This window comes from Vanessa atalanta, chromosome 27 (genome assembly GCF_905147765.1).
Source record: "Vanessa atalanta chromosome 27, ilVanAtal1.2, whole genome shotgun sequence".
In the NCBI taxonomy this organism is placed as follows: domain Eukaryota; kingdom Metazoa; phylum Arthropoda; class Insecta; order Lepidoptera; family Nymphalidae; genus Vanessa; species Vanessa atalanta.
The window spans coordinates 2,044,063-2,056,998 of record NC_061897.1 but is presented as its reverse complement, the minus strand read 5'-3'; the positions used below and the strand labels follow the sequence as shown (position 1 = coordinate 2,056,998).

General features: G+C 34.2%; 2 protein-coding genes across 5 annotated transcripts in view; one reads left to right on the top strand and one right to left on the bottom strand.

Annotated features, from left to right (window-relative positions):
- Positions 1-12,936, bottom strand: part of LOC125074370 (WD repeat-containing protein 7) — a 129,692-nt gene that overhangs the window by 47,915 nt on the left and 68,841 nt on the right. The gene's annotated exons all lie outside the window — the stretch shown is intronic.
- LOC125074371 (pupal cuticle protein PCP52-like) lies at positions 34-5,349 on the top strand. Its single transcript, XM_047685681.1, has 3 exons — positions 34-60; positions 4,319-4,462; positions 4,566-5,349. The coding sequence occupies exons 1-3, from the start codon at positions 49-51 to the stop codon at positions 5,298-5,300; spliced, it is 891 nt and encodes a 296-aa protein (XP_047541637.1). The 5' UTR covers positions 34-48; the 3' UTR covers positions 5,301-5,349.

Below are 12,936 nucleotides of genomic sequence, written 5' to 3'. Positions count from 1 at the left end.
ACGCTTTGTGCTGTGATGAGAGCAATCAGTAGCTTACGAGACATCACGATGAGAGTTCTGGTTAGTTTTTTATACAGTTTCTTTGTTTTAGTGATTTAATTTATTATCTGTGCAGTTTGGGTATTTTGCTAACTTGTGATACAGGAAATCGATTTTGGGTTACTACCGTTAAACTTTGTTATATTTTTATTTCAATATTATTGTATATTCTATTTAATTAAATTCAATATTTAACTATATAGTTGTATTATATTACAAATTTATTAGTGAAAAAGTCAATATAAATAAACTAACCAAAAATTATATAATATTATTAAAAATCAAAAAGATTATTTACTTATTTTTTGAATTTTTATGAATACATTTTTGTATTTATGTATTTACTAACAAGTAGAACATGTAAAATTTTTAATTTTCATATATATATATATATATATATATATATATAATTTCAATTGTATTTATTTAAAAACAAAAACAAGATAAAAACACGTAAAAAAAATCCCATTTTAAGACTTACAGAGTACTAATTCATTTTTAAAACTTTATTAATAAACATGAACTCCATTTCAACTTAATATTGATATAATACTTCAACATTAATCTCGGTAGAGGTCTACTCTTAAAAAAAATTAACTAACATCATTCGGTACATATATATAGTCTTCATCATCGTCATCCTCCTGCCCGTATCCCAATTTTACTCGGGGTCGGGGCAGCATGTCTTCTTCTTCCATACATCTCTGTCGGACGTCATCTCACAAGTAACATTCATTCCAACCATATCGACATATACATAGTATTCAATTTAATTATAATATATGTTACTGATTATGTTTTGCTAACAGCGAATATTTCCTTTATTGTTAATATATTAAAACCATTCTCGTCGCTTCAAGTATGTGTGCATATAATGTCTTTTCAATTATCTGATATATTTATTCATGTTTATCTGCATACATAATAAACAAAACGATACGTTATCCCCTAACAATATTATTTTATATTGATTTCATAGTTTGCGACTATTATTACAAATATTCAATATACAAATGTTAGTAATTAGTTTGCCTAGATCGTAAGATACTCTGTCAGTCACCCGGTAATCATAATGTTGGCATGTATAGTTTACTAGTTCTGACCGCTGAACCGCGGCTTCGGTTGCAACAGACGGACAGACAGACAGAGTTACTTTCGCATTTATAATGATAATATAGATTTTGTTTTTTGTAAAATAGCAGTAAATTCCAGTGTTTCCAACTGTGTCAAATTTAACATTGCACCAAGACTTGAGGTAATTAAAGAGACTTGTCTCCAACGTTTGTCAAAAGTTTGCTACAATACATGTGACAAATTGTAATTTCTCCTTAACAAAATTGATCACCAGTGTGGTTCCTAACTTAAGCGTACCTTAACAACGTATTGTAAAGTACTTTTTTAAATTACGACTATTTGCATTGAAAAAGATTTTATTTTTGAAGTTCTATTGTTCTAGAAACTATTTTATTTAAATTATTAAAAATACTATACTTCTTCCAAGCTCTCCAATTACGTCGCTTGGGTTTATCCATCAGCAGTGCCATTCTGTAAGATTTCACATACAGAACTCACTCGAGAAATATCGAACGAATCACGGTAACATGCCATTCTGATACTTGTATCCTGTAAATTTTAGAAATATCACAGCCAATGTCGAACAATTACATTCTGACATATCACTTTCGTATTCTGCGGTGAGTTTCGCTTTTGTTCTTTCAGAATAGTTCTACTGTAGATGTACTAAGCAACGTTATTATTAACTCCGTGTTTATATCTGAATGAAAAGACTGCAGTATTAAAACGGTCAATGTTTAATAAATTATTGAATACTTAATATTATATATTTTTTCTCGTATAAAAATAACTAAAGAGTTTTTATATCGACAAAATTACCAAGAAACCTTTATTATATAGGTTTGCATGTGTTATTATGTTGTTCGTAATAAATTAACTTGTAAATAACTACCAGTCAATGGGAAGTGTTCACCTCTGACTATAAATTGCGTTTAACATTTAACAATACATTATCAACCATGACATATACAGTTATATGTTGACCTTGGTTATGTGGTAGTAGTTTTCACCCACGCGTTAGGAAGGGTGGGGGGGGGGGTGTTGTTGGTCGTTCGTATGGTTTTCGTATGGTTTACTTTTTATACCTATAAAAAGTAACCTATGACTTTACTGGGGGGTTCAAATTTGCTGCTTACCAAATTTCAATATGACAGACAGACAGACAGGGTACCTTCGAACTTACAATATTAGTATAGAAGTTTAGATTAACCGTCCAGTTAATCAAAATGCACAAAGTCCTATTAGAACAAATTTTTTACACTTCTAAATTGCTTCAATTCGGTTGATTTAATAAATGCAACGGTTATTTCCATTAAAAAATATGTAAACATTGCAATTCTCAAATTCATAATTATTAAAAAAAACACGTTGTATCTGTTCAACAATACTGAAATGACTAGTAACGTAAACTATAGTTTCTAAATATAAACTCAATTCAGACCGAATCAAATTAAAACATTATACACAAACAGTTTACAAAAGATTATAGAAAATTAAAACGCGAAAAAAAAACGTATACACGACGTCTCGTTTAGCTTAATAATAAAAATCCCACCAGGGGACGGAAAATTGCAGCACGGATTCCGGCCTCTGATAACAAATCAACTTATATTAATTTTTAACGTCTTATATATTTTCACTTCAGTAATTGCAACAATCATGTGGATTTGTGCCATCCTTCAAAAATCCAATGACAAAAAGTCAAAAAATCTTTATTCAGTATAGAAGCGTTACACTTGCGCATTATTAAAATCTACCACCGGTACGGACAGGACGTTGTATCCATATTGTTACCAGCTTAAGCACTTTCGACTACAAAAGTTCCCAACATTCCTTAAGTCGGAGATAATAGAAATATCATTAACACGTCTACAGAGATTGTATACGTGACAAAAAAGAGCAAACTTTAACCGTTGAACAAATCATTATTATGATAACTGTATTCGTACAGACGACCTTCGTTACCGCATACCACAGATTATAATTGTTAATTGAACTGAACCAGTTGCCAGTTCCCTGCCTACGCTTCAGAACTTGTAATATGCTCACTTGCTCTTATCAATACTTGAATAATTATTACATTCCGATATATATTACTTGTACTCCATGTATGTATATTTGTCTGCGAGTATACATTTTATATAAAACATCACTAAAGAGTCAATTCGCTAAAATCCGTCGCCGCATTAACCCATTTCCCACTTCCCATATATCGGTATCGCTAATTTAAATAATAAAATGAATTACATTTATTCTATCATATGCAGTAAAACAATTATTACAATTAGATTGTATTATCTAACGCAGATCGCAATATCCTAAGTTCAAATCCGGATGATGTAAATAGACAAATTTTTGAGTTCTCCCATCGATAGTTATTCCGTTGAGAACTTGATATCGTTATAGTACCTCGGAAAACCTGCATTGCCTGCACCTGAACTCTTTCCGGTCGTATCGGAATTACGATATGAGATTCAGGGAATGCTCATGTCTATACTCATATCTAATCAAGAACGACCATGGCCGAAAATGGTTAAGAGAACTTTTATCTTAGGCTAGCAACGCAGACAAAGTAGCGGCAACTAATAAATAACCTCCAACAACGCGCGAAGCTTATCTAACTGGTTTCTAACTAGAGCACTTATTTTGTACATTTATTTCCTTAACCTTAAGAAAAGGAAAAATTTACATTGCAAATATTTACGAGAATGTGTCCTTCTCTTGTATACCGCCTTTTATATTATATAATACATTATGTTTTACAGAATTTTTCATATGTATTTTCTTAAAGTAAAACGTAATAGTGATTTCCGACTACTATAAAAAAAGAAAAGATTCAGGATCGGGTCGCCAAAATTGTACGCTGCTTTTATTGCTGTATCCATGTTTTATTTATTTATTTCCTCTTTGTGTTTTACAATAAAAAAGTATAAAGTAAAGTCAAGATTCGTTTCGTTAATGATGGCCAAATTCTCTACGAGGCTCAACTCTATGTCGTTCCAATAAAAAACCTTTCCATACATTCAATGTAACATAAGTAACATAAGTAATATTCAATAAACGATTTTGAATTTCAATATAGGACCGTCTCTAAATGTTACTTATACACAACAACGATTCGTTAAACACAGGGACCGGACCGTGATTGCGAACACAGTTGATCTTTGGATACTATTAAAACCTTATTTCTCTATCCTCCTTGCAGATTTTGTCCGCCCTTATTGCTTGCGTATCCGCAGCACCGTCGTTCTATGCCGCGGTACCACTTGCCGCGGTAGCAGTACCAACCATCGCAGTAGCTCCTACCGTACCACCAGGTGACATTCAGGCTGCCGCTATCAATGCTCAGGTAATTTGAAATAGATATAATATAAATTTAGACAATAAACTAAACAAACCAATATATAGTTTTTTATAAAATCATCGAAATTACACAAGAATATCCATTTCAGGTAAAAGCCGAAGACCAGGCTCGTTTCTTTGCCGACCAAGCCAGGGAATTAGCCGAGCAAGCCGTTGAAAATCAAAACGAAGGAGTAGTTGAGGCCAATGATTTGGTTAAGGAAAAATCAGAGGAAGCCTTCTGGGCTGCAGAGGAAAAGAAATGGCAAGCAGTGAGCGAAGTTCAAATCGCCGAAGCTAAAATTGACGCTTCAGCTGCTGAGAATGCAGCCGCTCTTGCCAAGAGCTATGCTTTGTCTGGTATTGTTCCCGCTGTAAGTGGATTCCCTGCTGCAGCCCCCGCAGCTCTAGCCGCAGCCCCCGGAGTTACAATCGAATCAGCTGGCAGTGACGAAAAATCCGAAGCTGCTGTCAAAAGCGCGGCGGCAACCGAAGTCAAAGCAGAAGAGAAGGAAGCTGTTAAATCAGCAGAAATTGAAAAACCCGTTGAATCTGAAGCTGAAAAAGCCATCGAAAGTGAGAAGCAACCAGAAGCAGGTGCTGAATTAAAATCAGACGCCTTGGAAGCACTCATAGCTGAAACCGCCGCTCTACAGTCACAGTTGAAATCCTCCCTCGCAGCACCTGTAGCTATTGCTCCTGGAGCACCTGTAGCTATTGCTCCTGGTTTCAACTACCAACCCCTCGTAGCCCCAATTTCCTATCAACCTGCATTCAGAAGTTTTCCCATCAACACAATCCACCCTTACTCTGCTCCAATCTACCCCGTTGGAAACCTGTGGTAATTAATGGATAGATAACGTCCTATTAATAATAAAAAAATATTTAAAAATATCTTGCGTTTTTATACTAATCAAGCCGTACCTGCGGATTCACCTAAGGACCTACCCCGGCCTCGCACGGGTGCCATTTATTAATAAAGAAAGTGATGTGATGTAAATATAATATACAATATATACCACTCTGAAATAATATAGCTGTTTACGAGTAAAGCAAATTTTGGAATTGGATTATTAGATAAAATAACACCCTAAATACAAACAAATAAATTTTAACCCTTCATAATTTTAGTATGGAAGAGTACACACACACTAGAGACTAGCCCTAGCCTCCAATACGGTGCTACGTCATAGGATATCATAATTAATTATATCATTAATAATATCACATTATTATTATTATTACATATTATAAAACTTTAGTTAATATTATTTTACATGGAATAACATTTAATACTGGCGTGTAACACTATTTCTTATTTTAAAAGTGATTGAGCTGTCAGAAGGAAAACAATTGGATGATTGGGGAGCATTGTAAAAATATAGAGAGAGAGATTGAAACATCATTGTACAACATAATTCTATTTTGCCATCCCGAACTACTGAAATTACACTAGACTATGTTATCTAGTTCTGGATGTTGAAGCTTTCTAATGGCTAAGAAAATCGATAAGAATTATTATAAAAATCGATTACATGACACGCTTACAAATAACTTCTCGTCCTGTTATTTTATTTCATTTCATTAAATGAAGAAATGTATTTTGATTCTATTTCGTATGAATTGTTATCCCATAGTTTTTGTTTTTAAAGAATGCATGAATACATGCACATATAAAAAAAGTACTTTCGACATTAATTCATAAGACATACGTATAAAAAACGATAGTATATAATAGCTTAAAACGTGCGTCGTATTCCTTTATATTACAGTTAAAATCCAAGCTTAAACTTACGGACCATTAGCTAGGCAAATTGTTCCTACAATCCTTGGAGATTTATCCAAAGCTGCTTAGCGGCGATTAGATGGTAATACAAAGAAAACTCTTATACAATCACATGTACTTCGTGGTAGGGCTTTGTGCAAGCCCGTTTGTGTAGGTACCATCCACTCATCAGTTATTCTATCGCCAAATAACAGTACTCTGTATTGTTGTGTTCCGGTTAGAAGGGTGAGTGAGCCAGTGTAATCACAGGCACAAGGGACATAACACCTTAGTTCCCAAGGTTGGTGGCGCATAGGTGATGTAAGGAATGGGTAATATTTCTTACAGCGCCTTTGTCTATGGGCGGTGTTGATCAATTACCATCAGGTGGCCCATATGCTTGTCCGCCAACCAATGCCATAAAAAAAAATGTTCTATATACTGAGTTAATTTCTAGAATGGTTAATAATATCGATTCAAATGAGTCATTACACAAATGTTAGGTCGTAAGTAATATTCCAACAATGTTCAAGTTAAATAAGATTTATAATCTATAATTCCGATATCAATCAGTACTTAATAGAATGTTTGATTACTCTAACACAACTATACGACACGGACTATAAATAAATATCAAAAGAGGTTCTTAGTATATTTATTTTTATTAGAAAACAAAAAAAAAAAGTGATTATTGAGTTTGAGGTTTACGCTTTATTAATTTAATAAAAACACGATTGTAATCGTTAGTAAATATTCAGAGATATATTGATTTTCAGATAGAACATATTTTGTTTTTATTAACACTTAAAGTGTAAATAAGTACTACTCAGCTTATTATCAGTTCGTTTTCTTTTCCGTTCATTAGTCTTCTTTACGAAACTAAACTGATTCTTTAAAATTACTCAAAAGTAATAGTATAATAGTTAGATTCAGACACAATGCTTACATAACATAGACATTCCATATTTAAAATAGTTTTTTTTTTGTACAATTATTTTTATTACAAAGGCAGTGAATATAAGGCCGTCAATGCAAAACGGTCATTGACATTCCATATTTAAAGGCAGTAAATATTTGAAATATCTAGACAATAATTGACAGTCGTGATAAAATGTGACAAGTGTAGGCAACACGGCGGCCGCGCACGCGCCGTCACGTTCACGAGATTTTCGCCTGCATAGCGTTAGAATCTGTTTTCACAGATAATAAATAATTTATGTATATTTAGACTGTTTATTATTAGCAAGCTGTTATCTTTCGACTGTGTTTACATTGTTACTAAGTATGAACATGTAAATTTCTGAGTCATTAGGAATATATTATCACGATAGTTTAATTTTCTGTGATCAAAAGTATTAGAGTGAAACGGTAAAGTAGATTGTTTCCGTTTGAAACGTCAACGAGTTTTTAGTGCAAGTTACTAAACACACGTTACCAAACTGCAACGAAGAAAATTCGAACGTTACATATAGTAACGCTTCACTAAAACATTACGCCCAGAAACGCTGGTTTCAAATTCAACCTTCGACTTTACTAGTTCATTAGTTTTCATATTACATAAATATTTTACTTACAGACGACCCGTAACAGTTTTATTATTTATATATATTTATAATAAACAAAAAAAAAGATTGTATCAACATTAAAACAATATAATAACTATTTAATGTCTCAATTAGCCGTTTATCGTAACTACGTACACACGTCTGTATTAAAGATATTATCTTAGACATTAGTCGCCCCGTTTTTTCTACATTCCAAATCACAATTAGTTTCTTGGCAACACTATTGAATTTAAGTACTTGAAGTCACATATCGTGTAATTCGTGTACAGCCTATTCCAATGGAAGTAGGAAAAAAATTAAACAAACCTTAGATTTACGTATTTCATGCGATTTTGTTAATAACTCATCTATATAAGCACTACTAAGAGTTCATGATTAATATATCTTTATTTGTTATACAACACTATTACACTTAACTACCTATTTCCGCTTTAATTTGACTACCAAAATTCCGATAACAATTTCGTCGACGTTCAAAACGCCATATTATCGCAAATCCATAGTGAATATCGTAGATTAATCGAGCTCTCGACCAATGATATCACGTCAATTTGCTGTCAAATGTATTTGACTATTATATTATATGATATTTGGCTTTTTTCCAAGAGAAATAAGAATGGTTGGAATAGATGTCAGGGGGCGTATACTAGGAAAATCGAATAAAGACGGTCTGCAACTCATTTATTGTGTATTAAAAAACCGATAAAATATTTTTTTTTTAAATAAGATCGACTTATAATAAAGAAATTGTATATAACAGCATATATCAATAATATAATATATATTGTACATATAGTAACTAGCAATCGCGATTGTTTTGCTGGCATTTATTGAAGAGTTCCGTGTCCCGTCTCCGATGCTCTACATCAGATATTTAAGAAATTTTAATGTAACCATTTCTGACTAAAAATTAATAAAAAAATTTTTATAAATACGTCTGTCTATATATGACACAGTTATATTCGAACACACATAAAAACATACAAATTGGAAATCTCCTCCATTCTTTAAAAGCCGTTCAAAAAGTACACGAAAATGTTTTCGTTATTTGTCATATCACTGCATTTTTAATGTATCAAACACAGAGCCGGCATAATAATATATCAACAAAAAAACTTTCACCCTTATAATAAAATTAATTTGAAACTATTCATCAGTGAACGTAAACATCACGAGGAAACCTGCATGTGTCTAATTTCCACGAAATACTGCCACCCGCATTGGAGCAGCGTGGTGGAATAAGCTCCAAATCTTCTCCTCAAAGCGAGAGCAGGACTTAGACCAGCATTAGACGTTAACATTTACTTTCATTTAGATTATAACCACACAATTAGGAAATTAAATAACAATGGTAACACTGCGTGATTCGACGCATGCGCCGTTACGTAAATGCCCCGGTCACCTAGTTCTGAACGCCGTGATGGGAATAATACTAGTGAGTCAGGCGAAAGTGAATTTATTCGATTCTAAATCGATATTATCCTTATAAACATATATATCTTCTGTTTTATGACTGACTAGCGACCTGCTCCGGCTTCGCACGGGATCAATGCTGATTCTAAATATACTACAGAATGTCTTACAAAGTCTTATTCAAAAACTCGTAAAAATTAAAGGATAAAAAATGATTATTGTGGGTAATCCCTAAGAGATAGACATATACCATCGCGGACTTTTTTGAAGACTCTTTTAAGGTACTTTAGTACATTATTTTGTTCTATCTCACAGGGTTCAGACAGCATTTGCAATGTAAGCTCAAAAAATGTGTTTATTTAAGACATCGCTTCAGAAAACTCCAATATTATCAGTGTTTCTCTACAATATTGTGCATGTTTTATACTTATAAACCTTCCTCTTGAATCAATCTATCTATTATTGAAAACCGCATCAAAATCAGACAGACAGCGGTAAACGACTTCTATTCTTAATGATTACGGTTATGGTCATTACTACCAATTTTATCTTAATATTGATCGTTAGTGTTTTTGTAAGTGGTCACCACTGTCCATAGACATGAGCATTGCAAGAAATATTGACCATCACTTACACTGCCAATGCCACCAACCTTGGTGACTAAGATTTTATGTCGCCATCAAATCATCATGTCATCAAATCCGAACACAATAATACTAAGCACTGTTGTTTGGCAGTAGAATATGTAAATGAGTGGGTGGTACCAACTCAGTCCTACCACCACAAAAGTTGATTCCACACGGCAAAATAACGGGCACGGCTACTGTGTATTACAATAAAAGTAATACTAAACCTGTTCTAGAAAACTTATGTATATTAAATGCGAAACTAAGTCTGTCTGTTACCTCTTAACGCTTAAGCCGCCTGACCGATTTTATTAAATAGAATTTGTCTCGGGGGAGTACATAGGCTACTTCATAGTGTTTTTCACTCATTGAGGTGGTAAAATTAGGGGTTATTTAGTATGTGTGTGTAATACCAAAGATTCAGCTAGTTCGCTATATAAAAGATAAATAAACTAATCTCTTCTGAGGACCATTGTGAATGACCACGTTTCAGAGCCGTAGGTCATCACTGGCAACACAAACAAGGTGGTCCAACGGCCTGGTGAAGGTCGCGGGCAGCAGCTGGTTGCGGACTGCACAAGACCGGTCGTTGTGGCGATCTTTGGCGCCTATGTCCAGCAGTGGACGTCCTTCGGCTGAGTGATGATGATGAAACCAATCTCCACATTTATAACATACTAGTTGTCACTCATGGTTTAGCTCACTTTTAGGTGTTGGTCGTCGGGTGTTAGGTTATAAAAAAGTAGGTTATATCCTTCCTTGGAGATCAAGTTTCCTTCACACTAAATTTCATCAAATTCGGTTCAGCGGTTTCACCGTGAAAGAGCAACAGACAAACAGACAGAGTTATTTTCGCATTTATAATATTAGTAACAACATTTAATATTTATTTCTATATCACTCGTTCTACATCAATAACAATTAAATAATTATTTACGAGTATATAATACGAATGAATAAAACACAAGAGTAATATGTTTCTTTTTTACAAGGAACATACTAAAGTGATAATTTCAAAAGTCTGGTCGCTACATAATGGGACCCACCCAAAAAAAAAAACCTTTGTAGGAATAGATACATTTAAGTCGCTATAATTTCGAGATCATATGTTCAGACCGCCAAACAGCAATATTTAGTGAATAGAAAAGGAAAAGTTAATATTTCTTACAGCGCCATTGTCTAAGGGCAATGTTGTCCTACCATCAGGTGGCCCATATGCTCGTCTGAATATGCCATAAAAAAAAAAACAAATATGGCCGAGTTAGAACGCGTACATCTTAACCGACGATTGCGGATTCAAACAAAGACAAGAACCACCACCAAGAATTTCCATGTGCTTAAATTGTATTCATCAGTAAAGAAAAACATCTTGAGGTAACTTGCACGTGTCTAATTTCAATGAAATTCTATCCCATGTGTAACCCGACCGCATTGGAGCCACGTGGTAGAATAAGTTCTAAAACCTTCTCTACAAAGGGCGAAGAGGTCTTAGCTACGACGACAGCCTGAACGAAAGGTTCTCACCAATATGAAAAAAAAAGTTATTCGTAGGCGCAGTCGCTTGTAAGCTATAAAATGTCGCGATCGAGTATCAAACCTCAACATATATAAGTTCTGCTCTCTCATTAAACGCGTATTTATATAAATAAAGTCATGATACAATTTTTAATGAAAGTAGACAGCCTCAAAGCGAACCGGTATCCGCCGTTTCCTATCCAAAAGCGAACTAACAGACGAACAAAGACACATTACCTTATATAAAGAAATGTTTAATCAACATAAATATCTTACCTTAAATAATTACATTGAATAACCTTTTAAAGTTTAAGAAAAAAACAAACCTGACACTTTCTGCTGAACAATCTATTTTATTTACAACATATATAAAATATATATAAAATGTATCAAGTATTATATGTATGTAAAAAATATTATCAAATTTGGAAATATTTTTTTTTTATTGGCCGGAACTTCTTTTACGTCACTTTAGCATAAACTGACATAAATCTTAAAGAAAAAGCGTTAAAATTAAATAGATATCCGGGGAGCTAGGCAAAGATTATTCAACAATTGTCGAAGCAAAGGAACCATCCATATATTTTGTTTATTTTAAATAGGTTACTAATCTATTGGTCTACTTAATGGTAAATAGTCACAATCGCCTCCAACCTCGAGAACAAAGATGTTAAGCTCCTGTAGTTACACTGGCTTACTCACCTTTTAAGCCAGAATACAACAATGGTAAGCATTGTGGTTTGGCGGTACAGTACAAAATATGATGGAAATACTTAGCCTGGTGGGCTTGCACACAGCTTCAGTACCAACTAAATAGTTTATTGTCAATATCAGGCGAGCGAAGACGCGGGCATGAGCTTGTGCTGCATAAACATATATTAACCTTTCCAAGTTACAAACTCGTTAATCTCAGCTTTACAATATTGGAAATAATTATTATTTATTGTATGGAAACAGTTCAAAGCTATTTTATATTAAATACAATTTCTACGATACGGTTTCGCTCGCTTTAATATTATCACATGTATCTGTCGAAGAACTGATAGCCGTTGGGGCAAGAAAGTTCTAGAACGGAGACCGTGAATCAGCAGGCGTAGTGTGGAACGGTAGAGCGATGATGTACGGAAGGTAGAACATAGAAGAGAAGGGCCGAAGATCGGGCTCAGTGGCGCGCCTTGCGGGAGGCCTATGTCCAGCACTGGACTCATACAGGCTTGTCATGAGGATGATGATGATTATATGTATATACTTGGTGGTAGAGACTTGTGCAAGTCCGTCTGGGTAGGTATCACTCCTTATATTAGAATATACGCAAGGAGCAATTATTAGCATTAGCAGCCCGTAAATGTCCCACTGCTGGGATAAAGGCCTCCTCTCCCTTTGAGGAGAAGGTTTGGAGCATATTCCACCACGCTGCTCCAATGCGGGTTGGCGGAATACACATGTGGCAGAATTTCATTGAAATTGGACACATTCAGGTTTCCTCACGATGTTTTCCTTCACCGCCGAACACGAGATGAATTATAAACACAAATTAAGCACATGAAATTTCAGTGGTGCCTTCCTGGGTTTGAACCCGAAATCATCGGTTAAGATG